The following is a 19,034-nucleotide window of genomic DNA, read 5'->3' as shown; positions in this document are numbered from 1 at the left end:
TTTTATTTATTCATGCTCTGGCATAATTGTTGTAATTACTCAATAAAAATCGAGGAATGTGGCCAGCGCGATGCATAGGCCCACTCGACTCACGCGACGCGCTCGTTCACACAGAGTGCGTAATGTCTTCGTTGGTCTTAATTATTAAATTGGTCAAAGTCTTGGGGCGGGTGGGCGGCAAGAAGAAGCAGCACTTAAAGCTAATTAACTTGTCGGCTATTCAATGGCCACTTAAAGAGCGAGCTTCACGCTTAACTTTTGAAACCCACTCAATTTGCGTTGGCTTTGCTGCTTCTTTTTCACTCTTTTTATTGTTTTTGCTCACCTGGATAGAGTTGCAGTTTTTGCTCCTGATTTCAGTTTTGCATAAAATCGGATTCTGCATTTATCGATGACGTTGTTCGATGTTTACCTATGTATGTGTGTATATTTTGAAGCGAATGAATTTCATTTTTGTGCTTAAAATATTTATCATAAATATTTGCTACCATTATCAGTGCGCTGCAGCTCCCTCCCCTCTCCTCGTCTTTATTATTTAACGATTTCTTTTCAAGCCCGGAACCCATTGAGCATTGAGAAAATCGAGGTTTATTGGCTTTCTGCATAGGTATGTAACAGAACGCAAGAAGGCGTGGCGGACTAGAATGATTAATTAGGATGATGTGCTGAGTCGACCTAACCAACTATTTATATATCTGTACATATATAAATTGTTTATTTTTGTTTATTGAAAATTTTGCAATCGATATTTATCGATTGTATTATCAGTTGGTCAAACTACAAAAGCTGAAGATATTCAGTTGATTTTTTGGGCATTCGATACGTAGAATCATTACCTTAATTTTATCATTTGATGTGAATAGATCTATGCGTTTTTTTGTACTATCGATATATATCGATAATTCGTTTAGCTCTCTTCACCACTAATGCTAGAGGTTTTGAATTGAGTTTGTAGATTTCGGTGTTGCTTACACCTGGACCTGGAGTATTAAATATTGTCATGCTTTAACCACATGATTGTAAACCAGATGAAAACCTATTCATCAATTCAGTTCCCATAGTAAAATCCAACTACGTCTATGTCCCAGCACATGTATATACATATGCCTGTGTATGCATTTAGAATAGATGACCAGAATGGCTATTCCTAAAATTCAGGGTATCTGCTAGTCGGATACTGCCGACTAGAGCACACTTTATTGTCTTTTTTGTTGCCCTGTGCAGTTGTCTACAGTTGCGCTGCAAGCCATACAATATACCTTGCACACACACACACACACACACACACCTACACACATACTCACACAGTCGTGGAGCACTTAATATCTTAATGTAAAATTGAAAAAGGAAAAAGCATGCAAAAAAGGTTTTATTGTAATTTTATGCACTTATTTACATAAGCGGAGTTAAAATGAATGCATCATATGAAATAATTACATTATTACTTCTGCTGCGATTCGAATTGCGTAAGTGACGACAACAGCAACAACAGCAACAACAGCAACAGTTGCTCGCAGCCTGACAATCGCCATTTTTACAAAATATATATATGCAAAAAGAAAACAAAAAAAGTAAATGGCAACAATGAAAAATGAACATGAAAATTAAAATGAAAATGAAAACGAAACAAAAATAAAATGGAGAGAAAACATTTGCCAAGTATGCGACTCAATAAATAATTGAGAGCTGCTGCCGCTGCCACTGCTGGAGTTTTTAATGTTATTGTGGACAAGGGCGTTGGCATTGGCGTGGGCGTGGGCGTGGACGTGAGCGTAGTAGGCGTGGCAGTAGCAACAAATAAAATAAATTGACCTTGCGTGAAGTGAAAGATGTATTTGGGTACAACAATTTGTAATTGCAATCATATTTGCGGCATGTTTGTGTGCATATTCTGTTTCATTCCAAAAATTCCATTTTTGTAAACTTAATTCATTTTGCACGTGTGCTGTTGCATGTCAAGCTTGTTGTGTTTCATTCCAACATTCCACTAATTGTAATTGCAGGCGTGTGAAAAAGAAGCATTATGTTTCATTCCAAATGTTTTGTGTAGTTAATGTTCCATTCCAACATTCCACTACAACGTATGAATAATTCTAGTTAAGTGGCGCAGAAATTTTTTTAGATTTTTATGCAGCCATGGAAATAACATGTTCCATTCCAACATTCCGCTACAAAATAGAACAAATAATAGTTGCAGAATATGTTTAGATTTGTTATGGGTATTTAATATAGAATAACATGAACCAATCCGACATTCCACTAAGAATTTTAGTAATTTGTATATCTCTTATATTGTTCAATAAACATATGTATATATTATTTAATAAATATTGTGTTCCATTTCAAGATTGCATGTAGAAAAGTAATTAATTATAATTGCACGTAAATAATGTTCAGTATTTGTTCCAATCAAATAGTGCGCCCGAAATTATAGCTAAATTGTAGACATGAATCGAAAGTAATTACCATAATATCTATTTGTACAGCCAGACATGTATGTATGTATATATAGACATTATAAATTCGAGTCGGAAAACCTAAGCTAACAACCAAATGTAACGTATGGGAATTGAAACAGCTATTAAGTGTGTCATTCCACAATTCCGGAAGGCACATACCCATAAGTGACTTATTATTATTGTGAATTGTGAAATTTTGTGTATTTACCTAAGTAGGCAATGAGATTATGGCGTTGCCAGATGGTTGCATTAATATTGATATTATCCTTGGCTACTTTGTGTATGTCAATATTGAAGTATTGTTTGTGGGCGCGTATAGCGCACAATAAACAAATATTGGCACACACACGCACACACACACACACTCGGACACACCAACACCTACGCACACACACACAGACTTGAGTATGCATGCATGCTTAGCCACGTATTTGCCATTGCCACACTCACACACGCACAGCCACCACGAAATTATCCACACCTTGATGCATGATTTGCGTCTTAGTTTGCCAGAATACTAAACATTCGATCCACATCATCCATTCACAGCCACCGCCCCAATAATGGAGCAGCCGCCGCAGAACGTAACCGCACTGGATGGCAAGGACGCAACCATATCCTGTCGGGCCGTCGGCGCCCCAAATCCCAACATCACCTGGATCTACAATGGTGAGTGAGGAGCAGCACATGAATATTTGACTATCAATCCATGAATCCATGTGAATGCACGTTTGAATTGTAGTCGAAATGCTAATCTAATCTCGATGTTTATTCGTGTATTTCGTTGTTTTTTTTTTTTTCTCTACATATTTTATTATTTTTGTATGCTAACCCAACTGACTAAACTGCTAACTGTAAACTGCTGCAACTGTGCCACAACTGCAACTGCAACTGCAACCCGCTTGCTTTACCGTCGGACTCCTTCCCTGCTCGTTAATTTTAACAACATTAGAAACTCAATTGGTCGAGCTATCGAGCCGTTTCCAAATACTCGAATCTGGCGATTTACTCATCTCAAGCATACGCGCCGCCGATGCGGGCCTCTACATCTGTGTGCGGGCCAACGAGGCAGGCAGCGTCAAGGGCGAGGCATACCTGAGCGTACTGGGTAAGTAATCGAATATCGGTCGGCTATAGAGCTGCAGAGCTAACTCTCCCCAATATGTATAACCCCCAATCAAAACTAATTGCATATATGTATACATCAATATCTTTTGTGCCTGCTCAACCGAATGCTGGGCCAATGGAATGTTAACTAATATTATTTAGATATGCCCATTTAGATATATTCGACTGCATAGCTAACCACCTTAAACTGCGCTAACAGCCTAAAAAAAATATTCTGTTGCACCCATTAATCGAACCAAGTTTAGTTGACTAAAGCTAGAGAGCGAGCAAAGCTGTTGAATCGGGTATTTTATTCCCGACTAGGGATATTTCAGAGATATTTTCAGCAGCTATCGTATATTGCATTAAAATGTGCAACTGATGTGGAATGCATGAGTTTCACAGACACGAGAGAGAGTTATCTATCATAGGGAAATAGGTAGGAGAGAGCATGAACTATATGAGCATGTTAAAAGTATAGAAATTCTTACATAAAGTAATATAACAAGCAGAATAAATTAGGAAGACTTTGAGGAGGATATTCCCAAAGGAGATAGACAGAAATGACAAACAAATGAGGATAAGCCTGATATTACTACAAAATGAAAGACTAGGAAATGTGTAAAACGGAAAGATCTTGAAATTTCAGTTGGATTGATCGAATGATCGTGAAAAACTTAATGATCGTGAGAGAGCATATACAATATTTAACTTAATAGAATAGAAGAAGAAAACATAGAACAAGATCTAAATGTATCATATATTTGGTACATATCTCTATATACTTAAAGATATATCGATATATAAATTCATTTGTTAATCAGAGAATTGATTAGTTGAGATTACGCTGCTACTAAATGTATGTAGAAATGCATTTAAGCTTGTTTATGCAAGTTTGCTTGATGCTTTTAACACACACATACACGCACACGTACACGCACACGCACACTTACACACACGCACAGACACACAGCGACCACAGCAATGGAAAGAGTTAATAATATTAGTGCCTAGGAGCTGCCGCAATTGCAAATTGTCAGCGAAGCAGCATGCGGCAAAGTGTGGCAGCAACGGCAGCACCATAAAAACCAACCAAGACTGCGGCACAAGCAGCTGCGGAGGTCGCGGGTCGCGGGTCAAATCAGCTAAAACTCTATTGGCACCAACATAATGCATTATATTGCCATCAAAGCCGCAGCCGCAGCCGCAGCCGCAGCCACAGCCACAGCCACAGCCATAGTAACAGCAGCAGCAACAACAACAATGACAATGAAAATGACAATGACAGTGGCAATAGCATTAGCAATAGCGATGACAATATCAGGCAGCTATGACAACAATAATAATTGAGTTTTTTAGCGCACTGTTGTATTTTGAATGCAATAAAGCAAGCAGTCCGCAAGCCTGGCTTTTAGCTGCAGCTAGAACGACTCACTAAAAGGCCACATCAATGTCGGCTAATTGGCAAAGCGGTGCAGCTAAGTTGCATCGTACATCAAGCCAAACAGAGTATATGCGTGCGTGAGCCTAAAACGATTTGAAATGTGAAATAAGGAAAATGGAATGTGTGAATGTGGAGTGTGGGATAACTTAAAAAAATATATATAATATGTGCAATATGAAATAGCAAATATAAAACATAAAATATAAGATATAAAATATAAAATACAAATTATAAATTATGAATTATAAAATATAAAATATAAATTATAAAATATAAAATATAAAATATAAAATATAAAATATAAAATATAAAATATAAAATATAAACTATAAAATATAAGATATAAAATACAAAATATAAAATATAAAATATAAAATATAAAATATAAAATATAAAATATAAAATATAAAATATAAACTATAAACTATAAAATATAAAATATAAAATATAAAATATAAAATATAAAATATAAAATATAAAATATAAAATATAAAATATAAAATATAAAATATAAAATATAAAATATAAAATATAAAATATAAAATATAAAATATAAATTATAAAATATAAAATACAAAATATAAAAAATTAAACATAAAATATAAAAAAAATAAAGTATAAATCATAAAGTTTAAAATATAAAATATAATATACGATATATAACATATAAAATATTAAACATAAAATATAAAATATAAAAAATAAAGTATAAATTATATAATTTAAAATATAAAATATAAAAAATAAAATATAAAATACGAAATATAAAATTTAAAATATTAAATATAAAATATAAAAAATAAAGTATAAAATATAACATTTAAAATATAAAAAATAAAGTATAAAATATAAAATTTAAAATATAAAATATAAAATTTAAAATATATTATAATTATAATATAATGTAAAAATATGAAATATGACATAGAAATGAGTACACACAAATACGTCGATAGATATACGTATGAATAGATAATCAAATACTCTCTTTGACTCCATAGAGTATGACGACAGTCGTGCATAGCCGTTCAGTGCTAGCCTCTTGTTAGTTTTGGCATTTAGTTTTGCATGAAACGCATGGCGTATGTATGAGGACGGTAATCAAAACCAAAAAGAGTATGTGCTTATGCATGTGTATGTGTGCGAATGCAGTGTAGGCTATGCAAACGAGGCAGCGGCATTCACTAACAACTACAACAACAAAAAGGTCGTCAGGGCCAGAAAGAAAGCGCAGCAAAAAATAAAAAATATATATGCTAGAAAAAAAAAGACGGCCCAGAACGACGGACTCGGCTCTAAAGTCTGGTCGAGCGCGTTGAACTTTTGATGCATGATGCGGCCAAGTGAGTGAAAAGGCAGACAAAAAACGTACATACATATATATAGATATGCGCATGAATGGCTATATATGTATGTATGTATATGTATTTGTACACATATACATGCAAAGCCTTAAAGCTTTAATTCCTATGCGCCAGCCATTGGTCTCTAGTATGTAGCTCAGCCGTAGGCAACGTCGAATGATTATCTGTTTCGCAGTTAAATGACATTTTACGGACTCCCTCTCATCCTCTCTCTCTCTCTCTCTGTGTGTTTCTCTTACACTTTAGTGCGCACACAAATCATCCAACCGCCGGTGAACACAACCGTGCTGCTCGGCCTAACCGCAACGCTGCAGTGCAAGGTGTCGAGCGATCCGAGCGTGCCGTACAACATCGACTGGTATCGCGAGGGCCAATCGACGCCCATTGTCAATTCACAGCGCGTTGGCGTCCAGGCGGACGGCCAGCTGGAGATACAGGCGGTGCGAGCGAGCGATGTGGGGACCTACGCGTGTGTGGTGACATCGCCCGGCGGCAACGAGACGCGCTCGGCAATGCTCAGTGTCATCGAGCTGCCGTTCCCGCCCAGCAATGTGCGGGTGGAGCGCCTGCCCGAGCCCCATCAGCGCAGCATCAATGTGTCCTGGACGCCGGGCTTCGATGGCAACAGTCCAATAGACAAATTTATTATACAGCGTCGCGAGGTCTCCGAACTGGGTAAGTCCAATCCTAAGCGTTAAGTCTATACTTTTTCTGTCTGGGTTAGCGTTACGTACGTAGTTGTTGCCAAGGTTATGGATCTTTGGTGGTATTGGTATTTGATTTATCAGACACACGCACACACACACACACACGCATACAGAGACAGACGAACACACACACACACGCCGACTCAACGGATGCTGTTTGAGCAGCTGATTTGGGCCCTGGGGTCGTGTATGTAATTAGAGAGAGAACATGTAAATCTCATCAGCAAATCAACAACAACAACAACAACAGCAACAGCAACAGCAAGAAATGGAACACTAATAACAACAATAAGAGAAAACACGAAAGAAAATACCTTGAATTCAATTAACTTTTCGATTCTATTTACGACTGCCATACAAAATATGTTTATCTCAACTAGCGAGATGTTTCCTTTATTATTTCATGTTATTTATGTTATTCTTAATTTCCATTTGCTGTAGTTGTTAAGTCTTCAAATTTAAGCTCGTCTATCAGATTTAATTGATACGCAATGTATGCAACAGATTTTTAAATGCAAAACCAAATCGAATTGCAGTCAAAAGGAAAAATATCGTACAGCAACAATTTTATACGATTGCTATTTGATTAAACAATTTACAGCTTAGTGTCCCAACTTGCTTGGGGCGAATTAAACTAAATGTTATGAAATTGTTATAAAATTTTTAGAGCCGACAAAATACAAAGATTTGGGTTAGAAAACAAGTTTAGTAAAGTGGAACCATCAAAGATATTTGATAGATTTGAAGTTAAGCGTCGGTCGGGTAGAAGCTGAGGATGATGGTATCTGAGTTGTTGCTAAGATCTAGATCCTTAAGCTGCAGCATATAGTCTGTTGAGATTAGTTTTAGCCACCTCGCAGGTTCGGTTCCGTAAATTCCTTAAGGTCTAGCTTAAATATTAATATGAAGTTTTTAGTATATATTAGATTATGAACGTTATACGTCCCATTATTCACAACAAAGTCAGCTTAGCTAAAATAGATAGATAGATAGTTGGATTTTAGACTTTTTGGTACATTACTAAATTTATACTTATTGTGTTCTCTCTTTTCTTCCACTTGAAAAAAAAAAAAAAAAAAAAAACATGCTGCGTGTGACGGATCAACATATTTAACTACCTGACTAATATATTGTAAATATCTATATGTAATTAATATATTGTACTATAAATGTGATCTATTTATTGTATATTTTTTTGTTCATTTTTTTCTAATTTTAATTTTTTATTTTTATTCACTTATCTCGCACATTAATTCGCACATTACAACACACACACACGAATACCTAATCGCACTCGAACACCAAACTAAATATACGTTAATCAACACCAACACACACTCATCACTCATCACTCATCGCTCATTACTCATCACTCATTGCTCTTCGGTGATAATCCATGACTTGAACCTACACTTACTTACACATTATTCACTATTTATTACTTATCATCCATAACTCATCACTCATAACTCATCACTCATCATTCATCACTCATCACTCATCTTACACCCTTATCCTCTTTCACATCTCACACACTAACGATCGCACGTTCGGCCTCTTCCTTCTCTCTCTCTCTCTCTCTCTCTCTCTCTCTCTGTTTCCTTCACTTCTTTTGTTCTCTTTTCCTCTATCCTTTCACAATGACGTTTTTCAACACATTAACATCACAGAAAAATTCGTAGGTCCAGTACCTGATCCGCTCCTCAATTGGATCACCGAACTGACCAACGTTTCTGCCGATCAACGTTGGATCGTGCTGGATAATCTGAAAGCCGCCACCGTCTATCAGTTTCGGGTGAGCGCCGTCAATCGTGTCGGCGAGGGCTCACCGTCGGAGCCAAGCAACATCGTCGAGCTGCCCCAAGAAGGTAAGTACGCCACTAAAAGACCCCATTCAGGATGCCCATTTTAGCTTTATTTGTATTGAACTTTGTCTCATTTTGTTTCTTATTGCTTTGACTTTTTGTGCTTTCGACAATTCTTATGTTGTAATATATCCCTGATCCTTGGACATCGACTCCAAAGGTCTTCAAATCTCCTCTTTCTTTAGTAACAATTTCATTTTTATTCAATTAGAGTTTTTACTTACTCGTACTTCAAAGTATTTTGAGCTTAAAAAACTTTTCAAATAGATGAAGATTTATTTATTTAGCTCTAAACTCCACATTTAGCCGATTATTTGGTTTGTTTCCATTATTGCTTTGACTTTACTTAGTTGTGTTTCGTTTATTGATGAGTCTCCCGAGAGCACTCCTTTATATATATATATTTATTTGTATCAGTATTGTATTGTGGCTAGAACTAATGCTGTATAACCCAATGTATGTATTGTACTTCTAACTGCTGTCGTTGTCGTCAAACTGCATCGTCGTGATCGCCCGCTTTTGATGATTAAATGCGCGAATAGTGTTTCCACTTTATCGAGGTATATAAATCAAAGAGAAAGAGAACTCTCTCAAACACTTGAACACGTAAACATGTCTCAGACTGCACAACACCACCTCCTGATTGGATCCACTCATATAGATCATTGACTAATATTTGTATATTTCCCCAAAATGTTCTCTCAGCTCCATCGGGCCCGCCCGTTGGCTTTGTCGGCTCGGCCAGATCAATGTCGGAAATCATAACGCAATGGCAGCCGCCGCTCGAGGAGCATCGCAATGGCCAGATACTGGGCTATATATTGCGCTACCGTCTCTATGGCTACAACAATGTGCCTTGGTCGTATCAGAACATAACGAACGAGGCGCAACGCAATTTTCTCATACAGGAGCTGATCACCTGGAAGGATTATATAGTTCAGATCGCTGCGTACAATAATATGGGCGTGGGCGTCTACACCGAGGGCGCCAAGATCAAGACCAAGGAGGGCGTACCCGAGGCACCGCCCACCAATCTGCGTGTGCTCGCCCTGAACTCAACGGCTGTGCAGATTAGCTGGACCCCACCGAATCCCCAGCAGATCAACGGCATCAATCAGGGCTATAAGATCCAGGCGTGGCAACAGCATCTGATTGAGGGCGAGTATCAGGACTTGGAGAAGCGCATGATCACCGTGCCGCCCAGCTTGATTGATCCGCTGGCCGAGCAGACGGCCACGCTGAATGGCCTGGATAAGTACGCCAAGTACAACATCACCGTGCTCTGCTTCACCGATCCCGGCGACGGTGTCATCAGCCAGAAGGTGTCCGTCATGACCAAAGAGGATGTGCCCGACGAGATAACTGCCCTGCACTTCGACGACATCTCCGATCGTTCCGTAACCGTCCTTTGGGCACCGCCCCGTCATGCCAATGGTGTGCTCACGGGCTATACGGTGCGCTACCAGATGCGCGATCGTCCGGAGACGATGAAGTCGATCAATCTAACTGCCGAGGATACGCAGCTGACGGTCAATCAGCTGCAGGCGACCACGCACTACTGGTTCGAGATCTGTGCCTGGACGCGAATTGGCCGGGGCACGCCCAAGACGGCGACCATACAGTCGGGCGTGGAGCCAGTTCTGCCGCATGCACCGACCAACCTGGCACTGTCCAACATTGAGGCGTTCTCTGTGGTGCTGCAGTTTACGCCCGGCTTCGATGGCAACTCGAGCATCACCAAATGGAAAGTGGAAGCCCAGACGGCACGCAACATGACCTGGTTCACCATATGCGAGATCAGTGATCCCGATGCGGAAACTCTCACGGTCACCGGCTTGATGCCCTTCACCCAGTACCGTTTGCGTCTGAGCGCCACCAATGTGGTGGGCAGCTCGCGTCCCTCCGAGCCCACCAAGGACTTCCAGACCATACAGGCACGTCCCATGCACGCACCGTACAACGTCACCGTGCGGGCCATGAGCGCCCAGCAGCTGCGCGTGCGCTGGATACCGCTGCAGCAGACCGAGTGGTTCGGCAATCCGCGCGGCTACAACATCAGCTACCGTCAAGTGGACCACAAAGCGGGCACGATCAAGCACCCACCGCGCAGCACGCTCATCGAAGATCATACGGCCAATTCGCATGTGCTCGATGGCCTGGAGGAATGGACTCTCTACGAGGTGCTAATCAATGCCTGCAACGATGTCGGCTGCTCGCGCGCCAGCAACGCGGCGGAGGAGCGTACTCGCGAGGCGACGCCCAGCTACGGTCCGCTAGAGGTCGAGGCGAATGCGACGTCCTCAACCACCGTGGTGGTGCGCTGGGGTGAGGTGCCGCGCCAACATCGCAACGGACAAATCGAGGGCTACAAAGTGTTCTACGCGGCCACAGATCGAGTCGTGCCGGTGCTGCACAAGACCATACCGAACAACAGTTCGTTCACCACCACCCTGACGGAGCTGAAGAAATACGTGGTCTATCATGTGCAAGTGCTGGCCTACACCAGATTGGGTGACGGTGCGTTGAGTACGCCACCGATACGTGTCCAGACGTTTGAGGATACGCCCGGAGCACCGTCGAATGTCAGCTTCCCGGATGTGACATTCTCGATGGCGCGCATCATTTGGGACGTGCCCGATGATCCGAATGGCGAGATACTCGCCTACCAGGTCACCTACACTCTGAACGGCAGCGCCAATCTGAACTATAGTCGCGAGTTTCCGCCCTCGGATCGCACTTTCCGTGCCACCCAGTTGCTGCCCGAGCGCTACTACACCTTCAGTGTGACCGCCCAGACGCGCCTCGGCTGGGGCAAGACGGCCTCCGTGCTGGTGTACACCACCAACAACAGGGACCGTCCGCAGGCACCGTCAGTGCCGCAGGTTTCGCGCAGCCAGATTCAGGCTCATCAGATCACCTTCAGCTGGACGCCGGGCAGAGATGGCTTCGCGCCGTTGCGCTACTATACGGTGCAAATGCGCGAGAATGAGGGTCCGTGGCAGCCGCTGCCGGAGCGCGTCGATCCCTTGGTCAGCTCGTACACGGCTGTTGGACTGAAGCCCTATACCACCTACCAGTTCCGGATTCAGGCCACCAACGATCTGGGCCCCTCGGCGTTCAGTCGCGAAAGTATTGTGGTGCGCACGCTGCCCGCCGCCCCCGCCGTTGGTGTCGGTGGCTTGAAGGTGGTGCCCATTACGACGACCTCGGTGCGCGTGCACTGGAGCGCACTGGAGACGGGCATGTGGAACGGAGATGCAGCCACTGGCGGCTATCGCATATTGTATCAACAGCTCTCCGACTTCCCCACCGCCCTGCAGTCGACCCCGAAAACGGATGTCATGGGCATCAATGTGAACAGCGTGGTGCTCTCCGACTTGACCCAGGATCGCAATTATGAGATCGTCGTCTTGCCGTTCAACTCCCAGGGACCGGGTCCGGCTACCCCGCCAGCTGCTGTCTACGTTGGCGAGGCGGTGCCCACGGGTGAGCCGCGTGCCGTGGACGCAGCCGCCATATCCAGCACTGAGGTGCGCCTGCGCTGGAAGCCACCGAAGCAGAGCATGCAGAATGGCGACATTTTGGGCTACAAGATCTTCTACCTGGTCACATATTCACCGCAGGCACTCGAGCCCGGCCGCAAGTGGGAGGAGGAGATCGAAGTTGTCTCGGCCACGGCCACATCGCACAGTCTCGTCTTTCTCGACAAATACACCGAGTACCGCATCCAGCTGCTGGCCTTCAATCCCGCTGGCGACGGACCACGCTCCGCTCCCGTTACGGTCAAAACGTTGCAGGGTGTTCCCAGTGCCCCGCTGAACTTACGCTTCTCGGACATCACCATGCAGAGCCTGGAGGTTAGCTGGGATCCGCCCAAGTTCCTCAATGGCGAAATCCTTGGCTATCTGGTCACCTACGAAACCACCGAGGAGAATGAGAGTAAGCTACAAGTCAAGTGAAACTAGGTCAATCCACTCACCTCATCCATCGTCTCGTTCACAGAGTTCAGCAAGCAGGTGAAGCAGAAGGTATCGAACACGACGCTACGAGTTCAGAATCTGGAGGAGGAGGTCACCTATACGTTCACTGTGCGCGCCCAGACGATTGACTACGGCCCGGCGGTTAGTGAGAATGTGACCACCGGTCCACAGGACGGCTCACCCGTAGCACCACGCGATCTCATACTCAGCAAGACGCTGTCCAGCGTCGAAATGCACTGGATCAATGGTCCGTCCGGTCGTGGACCCATACTTGGTTACCTCATCGAGGCCAAGAAACGTGGTAAGTCGTAGTGTCCACCCAAAATGCCTAATATTCATACGGTTCTGGTTCCCTCTCGCTCTTTACTTTAACTCTCTTGATTTCTATTTTGCAATCATCTTTGGTGAACTGTTTCCAAAAACAAAAACAAACAACTATCTTTAAATCCAATTTCCAATATGCTTGCGTAGAAAAAGGAGAGCCGTCGTTCATATGTAAGTATTTCTAGTTACTACTAACCCCCCTACACTCTTCTACTCCACTGCATGAATTCCTACTAAAATTACTAAAATTACAAATATTAAGAGCCTTAGATAGAACAACCTATTGATGGACTTGTCTAAATATTAGTTTCTCAACTCACAGACGACTCGCGCTGGACAAAGATCGATCAGACAAAGAAGGGGCCCATGCAAGACTATACCGTTAGCTACCACATACTAATGCCATCGACCGCATACACATTCCGTGTGATCGCCTACAACCGTTACGGCATCTCGTTTCCGGCGTACTGCAAGGACTCGATACTGACCCCATCGAAGCTGCATCTGGAGTACGGTTACTTGCAGCACAAGCCCTTCTACAGGCAGACTTGGTTCATGGTCTCGCTGGCGGCCACATCGATAGTCATCATCGTGATGGTCATTGCCGTGCTCTGCGTGAAGAGCAAGAGCTACAAGTACAAGCGTAAGTGAAGTGGACTATATCTCGAATCTCGTCCAATTTCAATTAATTCTGGTTGTGTTTGATGCGGCGCAGAGGAGGCACAGAAGACACTGGAAGAGTCCATGGCCATGTCGATTGATGAGCGTCAGGAGCTGGCACTGGAGCTGTATCGTTCGCGTCACGGCGTCGGCACTGGCACCCTGAACAGCGTGGGCACACTCCGCAGCGGCACCCTGGGCACTCTCGGCCGCAAGTCGACCAATCGGCCACCCACTAGCGCTCAATTGGGCAAAAGTCCACCAAGGCCCTCGCCTGCCTCGGTGGCCTATCATAGTGACGAGGAGAGCCTGAAGTGCTACGACGAGAATCCCGATGACAGCAGCGTAACCGAGAAGCCATCCGAAGTGAGCAGCTCTGAGGCCTCGCAGGTAAGTGCTGATTGAGTGCAGGCAAGCGGGCCTCGAGCACGACGTACTAATCCGAGCTTTTCCATTGCAGCACTCGGAGAGCGAGAATGAGAGCGTGCGCAGCGATCCGCATTCGTTCGTCAATCATTATGCCAATGTGAATGACTCGCTGCGACAGTCGTGGAAGAAGACCAAGCCGGTGCGCAACTATTCCAGCTACACTGACTCCGAGCCCGAGGGCAGCGCCGTAATGAGCCTCAATGGCGGCCAGATCATCGTCAATAACATGGCCCGATCGCGGGCTCCATTGCCCGGCTTCTCGTCATTCGTTTGACAATCAACTGAGTTCTAAGATCTAAGCAACAGCAGCAGCAACACCGTCATCAGGGAGACCTTTGTGTAAGCATGCCCCCGGACGCGCACATCGGACATCGGAAATCGTAAATCCCCGACTGCAGCCATCTATCTGCAAGGAGACCGCAAGGGATTCTGCTTGGGCGTGGTGTCTGTCAGTGTGTGCGTGTGGCGTGTGACGCGTGTGACGTGTGTTTAGCTGTTGCTTCTGCCACATGGACAATTCGTTGTAGTTATATTTCATCTATATACTATATACGTATAATTTATAGTTTCTAGTACGAGAGATCTGAGATTTATACAAGCATTTAGTTTTACAACAATGTTCCACTGACCCAGACCCAATTAATTTTAATATTAACTCTTTTTTTTTGTATACATAGATTATTTTTTTGTTTTTAATGTGTTAGTTAACTTATTTGTTTGCTGTGCGTCCGTTGTCTGCCACGCCTACAGAACGAAAAGCAACAACTTTTTGTGATACGTATGTTTTTGCTCGGTTTCTGTTCTTTTTTTTTTTTTTTTTTTGTTTGTCTGGCGACATTTTCAATGTGTTCAATGCATGAGGTGTGTGAATGATTGTGAATGATAAGAGTCCCGTAAGTCTTGCGTAATCTCATTAATTTTTAATATTTAACTACTTTACAAATTACGAAAAAAAAAAACAAAACAAAACAAAAAAAAAGAAAATCCGACAAGCTCGAGAATCGAAATCGAGAGAACAAAAAAACATATATATTTATTGGCACAATTTTTTTTTTTCTTGGTATTGCCTTTGCCAGGAAGTGGAAAAGTGAGGGTATTCCGCAAAGGTAATTGCGACTGATGCAATCAGTTAGAGGTGAAGAAACGAAATACAATTGAGAAAAAAAAGGAAAACAAGAATAAACGCAAAGAAATTGAATAACAAGGAAAGAAGAGGAAGAAAAATTATAGCATATCCAAGATGATAAAAATGTCTACGGTTTTTTTTTTTTTTTTTTTAGTGAGTGTGTAGACGCTTTTGAAGTACTTGAAATATCAATATGTGTATATATGTGTGTGTGTGTGTTCAGAGACAACAATTATGAAATACTTATAGGCCATATTAATGCAGTTTGTAGCACGTAAGTTGCAAAAGCAACAAAAACAAGTAAGAAGACTCTAGTCGAGACTGCTCGACTAGGAGATACCCTGAACCCTCCAAGCTGATATTCTTATCATTCTGCACTTCTTTTATGCACGCACACATACATTTACATGCATCCACCCTCACGCGCCCGCGCTCTGCTAACTGCGCAATAAGCAGCGACTGCGCTTGGGCTGCGCTGCAATGTGGGCAATAGTATGAGAATTTACTTGGTGAATAACTTCTCTTGTAAACATACGATCTTAATGAAACTTTCAGGGCGTAATTATATGGTCAAAATGTGTGTACATTCCAAAGCGCAAGTCTCTAGTACTTGAAATACGTTTTTTACAAATTGGGGGCGAAGGGGGCGTGGTATCCAAAATCTGTTGATTACAAAATGTTTGTATTCATCATCTATATATACACAGTAAATCTGAAGTCTCTACATCTAATAGTACTCCGATGAGGCTCAAAAAACAAAATCAATTTTTCGATTATTCTCGATAAAAAAGTTATCGGATGAGTTATCGAAAAAATAAAGCAAACTCGTACTGCGTATGGTATACACGAGTATGCACACAAAATTTCAGCTCTCTAGCTTTTATATCTTCTGAGATCTCGGCGTTCATACGGACGGACGGACGGACGGACGGACGGACGGACGGACGGACGGACGGACGGACGGACGGACGGACGGACGGACAGACGGACAGGGCTATATCGACTCAGCTCATCGTGCTGATCAAGAATATATATACTTTGTGGGGTCTGCGATGATTCCTTCTGCCTGTTACATACTTTTACACAAAAACATTATACCCTGATTTCCCATTTTCAATGGGTTCAGGGTATAAAAAAAAAAACAAGTAAGAAGACTCTAGTCGAGACTGCTCGACTAGGAGATACCCTGAACCCTCCAAGCTGATATTCTTATCATTCTGCACTTCTTTTATGCACGCACACATACATTTACATGCATCCACCCTCACGCGCCCGCGCTCTGCTAACTGCGCAATAAGCAGCGACTGCGCTTGGGCTGCGCTGCAATGTGGGCAATAGTATGAGAATTTACTTGGTGAATAACTTCTCTTGTAAACATACGATCTTAATGAAACTTTCAGGGCGTAATTATATGGTCAAAATGTGTGTACATTCCAAAGCGCAAGTCTCTAGTACTTGAAATACGTTTTTTACAAATTGGGGGCGAAGGGGGCGTGGTATCCAAAATCTGTTGATTACAAAATGTTTGTATTCATCATCTATATATACACAGTAAATCTGAAGTCTCTACATCTAATAGTACTCCGATGAGGCTCAAAAAACAAAATCAATTTTTCGATTATTCTCGATAAAAAAGTTATCGGATGAGTTATCGAAAAAATAAAGCAAACTCGTACTGCGTATGGTATACACGAGTATGCACACAAAATTTCAGCTCTCTAGCTTTTATATCTTCTGAGATCTCGGCGTTCATACGGACGGACGGACGGACGGACGGACGGACGGACAGACGGACAGGGCTATATCGACTCAGCTCATCGTGCTGATCAAGAATATATATACTTTGTGGGGTCTGCGATGATTCCTTCTGCCTGTTACATACTTTTACACAAAAACATTATACCCTGATTTCCCATTTTCAATGGGTTCAGGGTATAAAAAAAAAAAGAAGAAAGGAGAACTTAGGAAAATCAGAATGAGGAGTGGAGGAAGCAAAGAAAGTATAATAAGAAGAAGCAGAAAGGGGAGAAGTAGCCCATTAAACTTTACACACTTCCCAAAAAAAAAGGAACAACACACATTCATACACACACACACACACACACATTTTCTCAATTCACGAACGACGTCAATGTCTGGATCTAGGCACGAGATCAACAGTATATGCTTAAATACATATACATATAATATGAATGTATCTGTGTATCTGTTTGGCATATATCGTATACGCTCGTATACAAGGGGGAGGGGGGGAAGTGAGGTAGTTAGGGAGAGGGGCTAATCTGGGACAGTATATACATATTATATCCAGTATGTGCGCGCGCAAAACTAAGCATAGATAATGAAATCTAGAATGTAACATTTTAATTGTTAAAATAAACAGAGAAAGCAGAATTCAATTTGTATATGTCGTAAGCAACAACAATTTATATATATATATAAAAAGAAAAAAAAAACATATACACACATATGCATAGGCATGCTCTATATGTATGTGTATATATCTACAACTTAAATGACTGATTATATATTTTTCTCTTGATTGTATTCTACTACTTACACATATATGCATATATACATGCATGTATATACATTTAATATATGTAAAACAAAAACGATTCTATTATTAATATGATTATTGTAATATTATTATAGTTATTATTACTATTATTATTATTATTATTTTGGACTTTTATAATGTGTATACTTTAGATCCGTGTGTGGACATAATTTCTTACGAATATGTTTATTGATTATGTAATGCGATTTTGTTTTTAAGAACTTTACTTATATGTACTCCTAAGACTCGATGCACAATTTCATCTAGATATGTATGTAACTCTAATTGTTAATTGGCCAGCAAAGCAAAGCGAAGCAAAACAAACACAAAATCGAAATCAACAAAAACAAAAAACAAATTATGAAATGAACAAATATTCAATTAACTAAGAGTACTTCATGTACCACATATATATTGATGTGTATGAACTAAGGCATAAAAAACGATCGGAATGAGATCGCATCTCGCAGTCGCAGTCGGAGTCCATGCAGTGCGAAAGCGTTAAGCGTGGCACGTGGCACGTGGCAAGAAGTCTGCGGCGAGTAGCTGAGGAAGTTAGTTGAAATCGCGCAGCAAGCGCTAAGTATTAGCCCATATTTATGTGTAAATGTAATTGACGAATCATTTGATCAAATAAAAGCAAAACATAAGTGTACAAAAAAATAAAAATCAAAATACAATGACTTTTATTTATCATATAGAAATTTCAGATTGAATAACTTGGTCAAATCAATTTTGATCTTTAATTTATCTCAATTCAATATAAATGAGTTCTATTTCATTTATACTTTTGCTAAATTTCAGATGAAGCAAAGTTGTCCTGAATGAATTCCTTAAATTCGCTTCAAGTTTTTTCATTTCTTTTTTTTTCAGCCACACTCCGACTCAGTCTTGTCTGCTATAAATATATATATTTTTTAAGCTTTCTTTATAAATATATAAATAGAATATGTATTGGCCTTTGTAATATGTAAAAGCGATTCGAGCGCGTTTCGGCAACTCTTTGTGC

General features: G+C 41.5%; 1 protein-coding gene across 9 annotated transcripts in view; it reads left to right on the top strand.

Annotated features, from left to right (window-relative positions):
- The window catches only part of sdk (sidekick cell adhesion molecule), a 121,342-nt gene extending 102,959 nt beyond the window's left edge, over positions 1–18,383 (top strand). The window contains exons 8-18 of one of the 9 annotated variants that reach the window (XM_089265078.1): positions 3,009–3,128; positions 3,412–3,567; positions 6,621–7,049; positions 8,752–8,949; positions 9,489–9,506; positions 9,652–12,885; positions 12,949–13,227; positions 13,398–13,421; positions 13,573–13,893; positions 13,966–14,300; positions 14,371–18,383. In XM_089265078.1, the coding sequence (XP_089121204.1) occupies positions 3,009–3,128; positions 3,412–3,567; positions 6,621–7,049; positions 8,752–8,949; positions 9,489–9,506; positions 9,652–12,885; positions 12,949–13,227; positions 13,398–13,421; positions 13,573–13,893; positions 13,966–14,300; positions 14,371–14,613 (5,357 nt within the window). In that variant the 3' untranslated portion in view covers positions 14,614–18,383. Of the gene's footprint in view, positions 1–3,008; positions 3,129–3,411; positions 3,568–6,620; positions 7,050–8,751; positions 8,950–9,488; positions 9,507–9,651; positions 12,886–12,948; positions 13,228–13,397; positions 13,422–13,557; positions 13,894–13,965; positions 14,301–14,370 lie in introns of all 9 variants that reach the window. The other 8 variants (XM_089265076.1, XM_089265085.1, XM_089265080.1 and 5 more) reach the window with 8 other exon arrangements.
- The last annotated feature ends 651 nt before the right edge of the window (positions 18,384–19,034 follow it).

Source organism: Drosophila navojoa, chromosome X (genome assembly GCF_054131105.1).
Source record: "Drosophila navojoa isolate 15081-1374.11 chromosome X, UAZ_NAV_1.0, whole genome shotgun sequence".
Classification (NCBI taxonomy): Eukaryota; Metazoa; Arthropoda; class Insecta; order Diptera; family Drosophilidae; genus Drosophila; species Drosophila navojoa.
The sequence above is the reverse complement of the archived record's forward strand: the minus strand, read 5'-3'. Positions and strand labels throughout refer to the sequence as shown.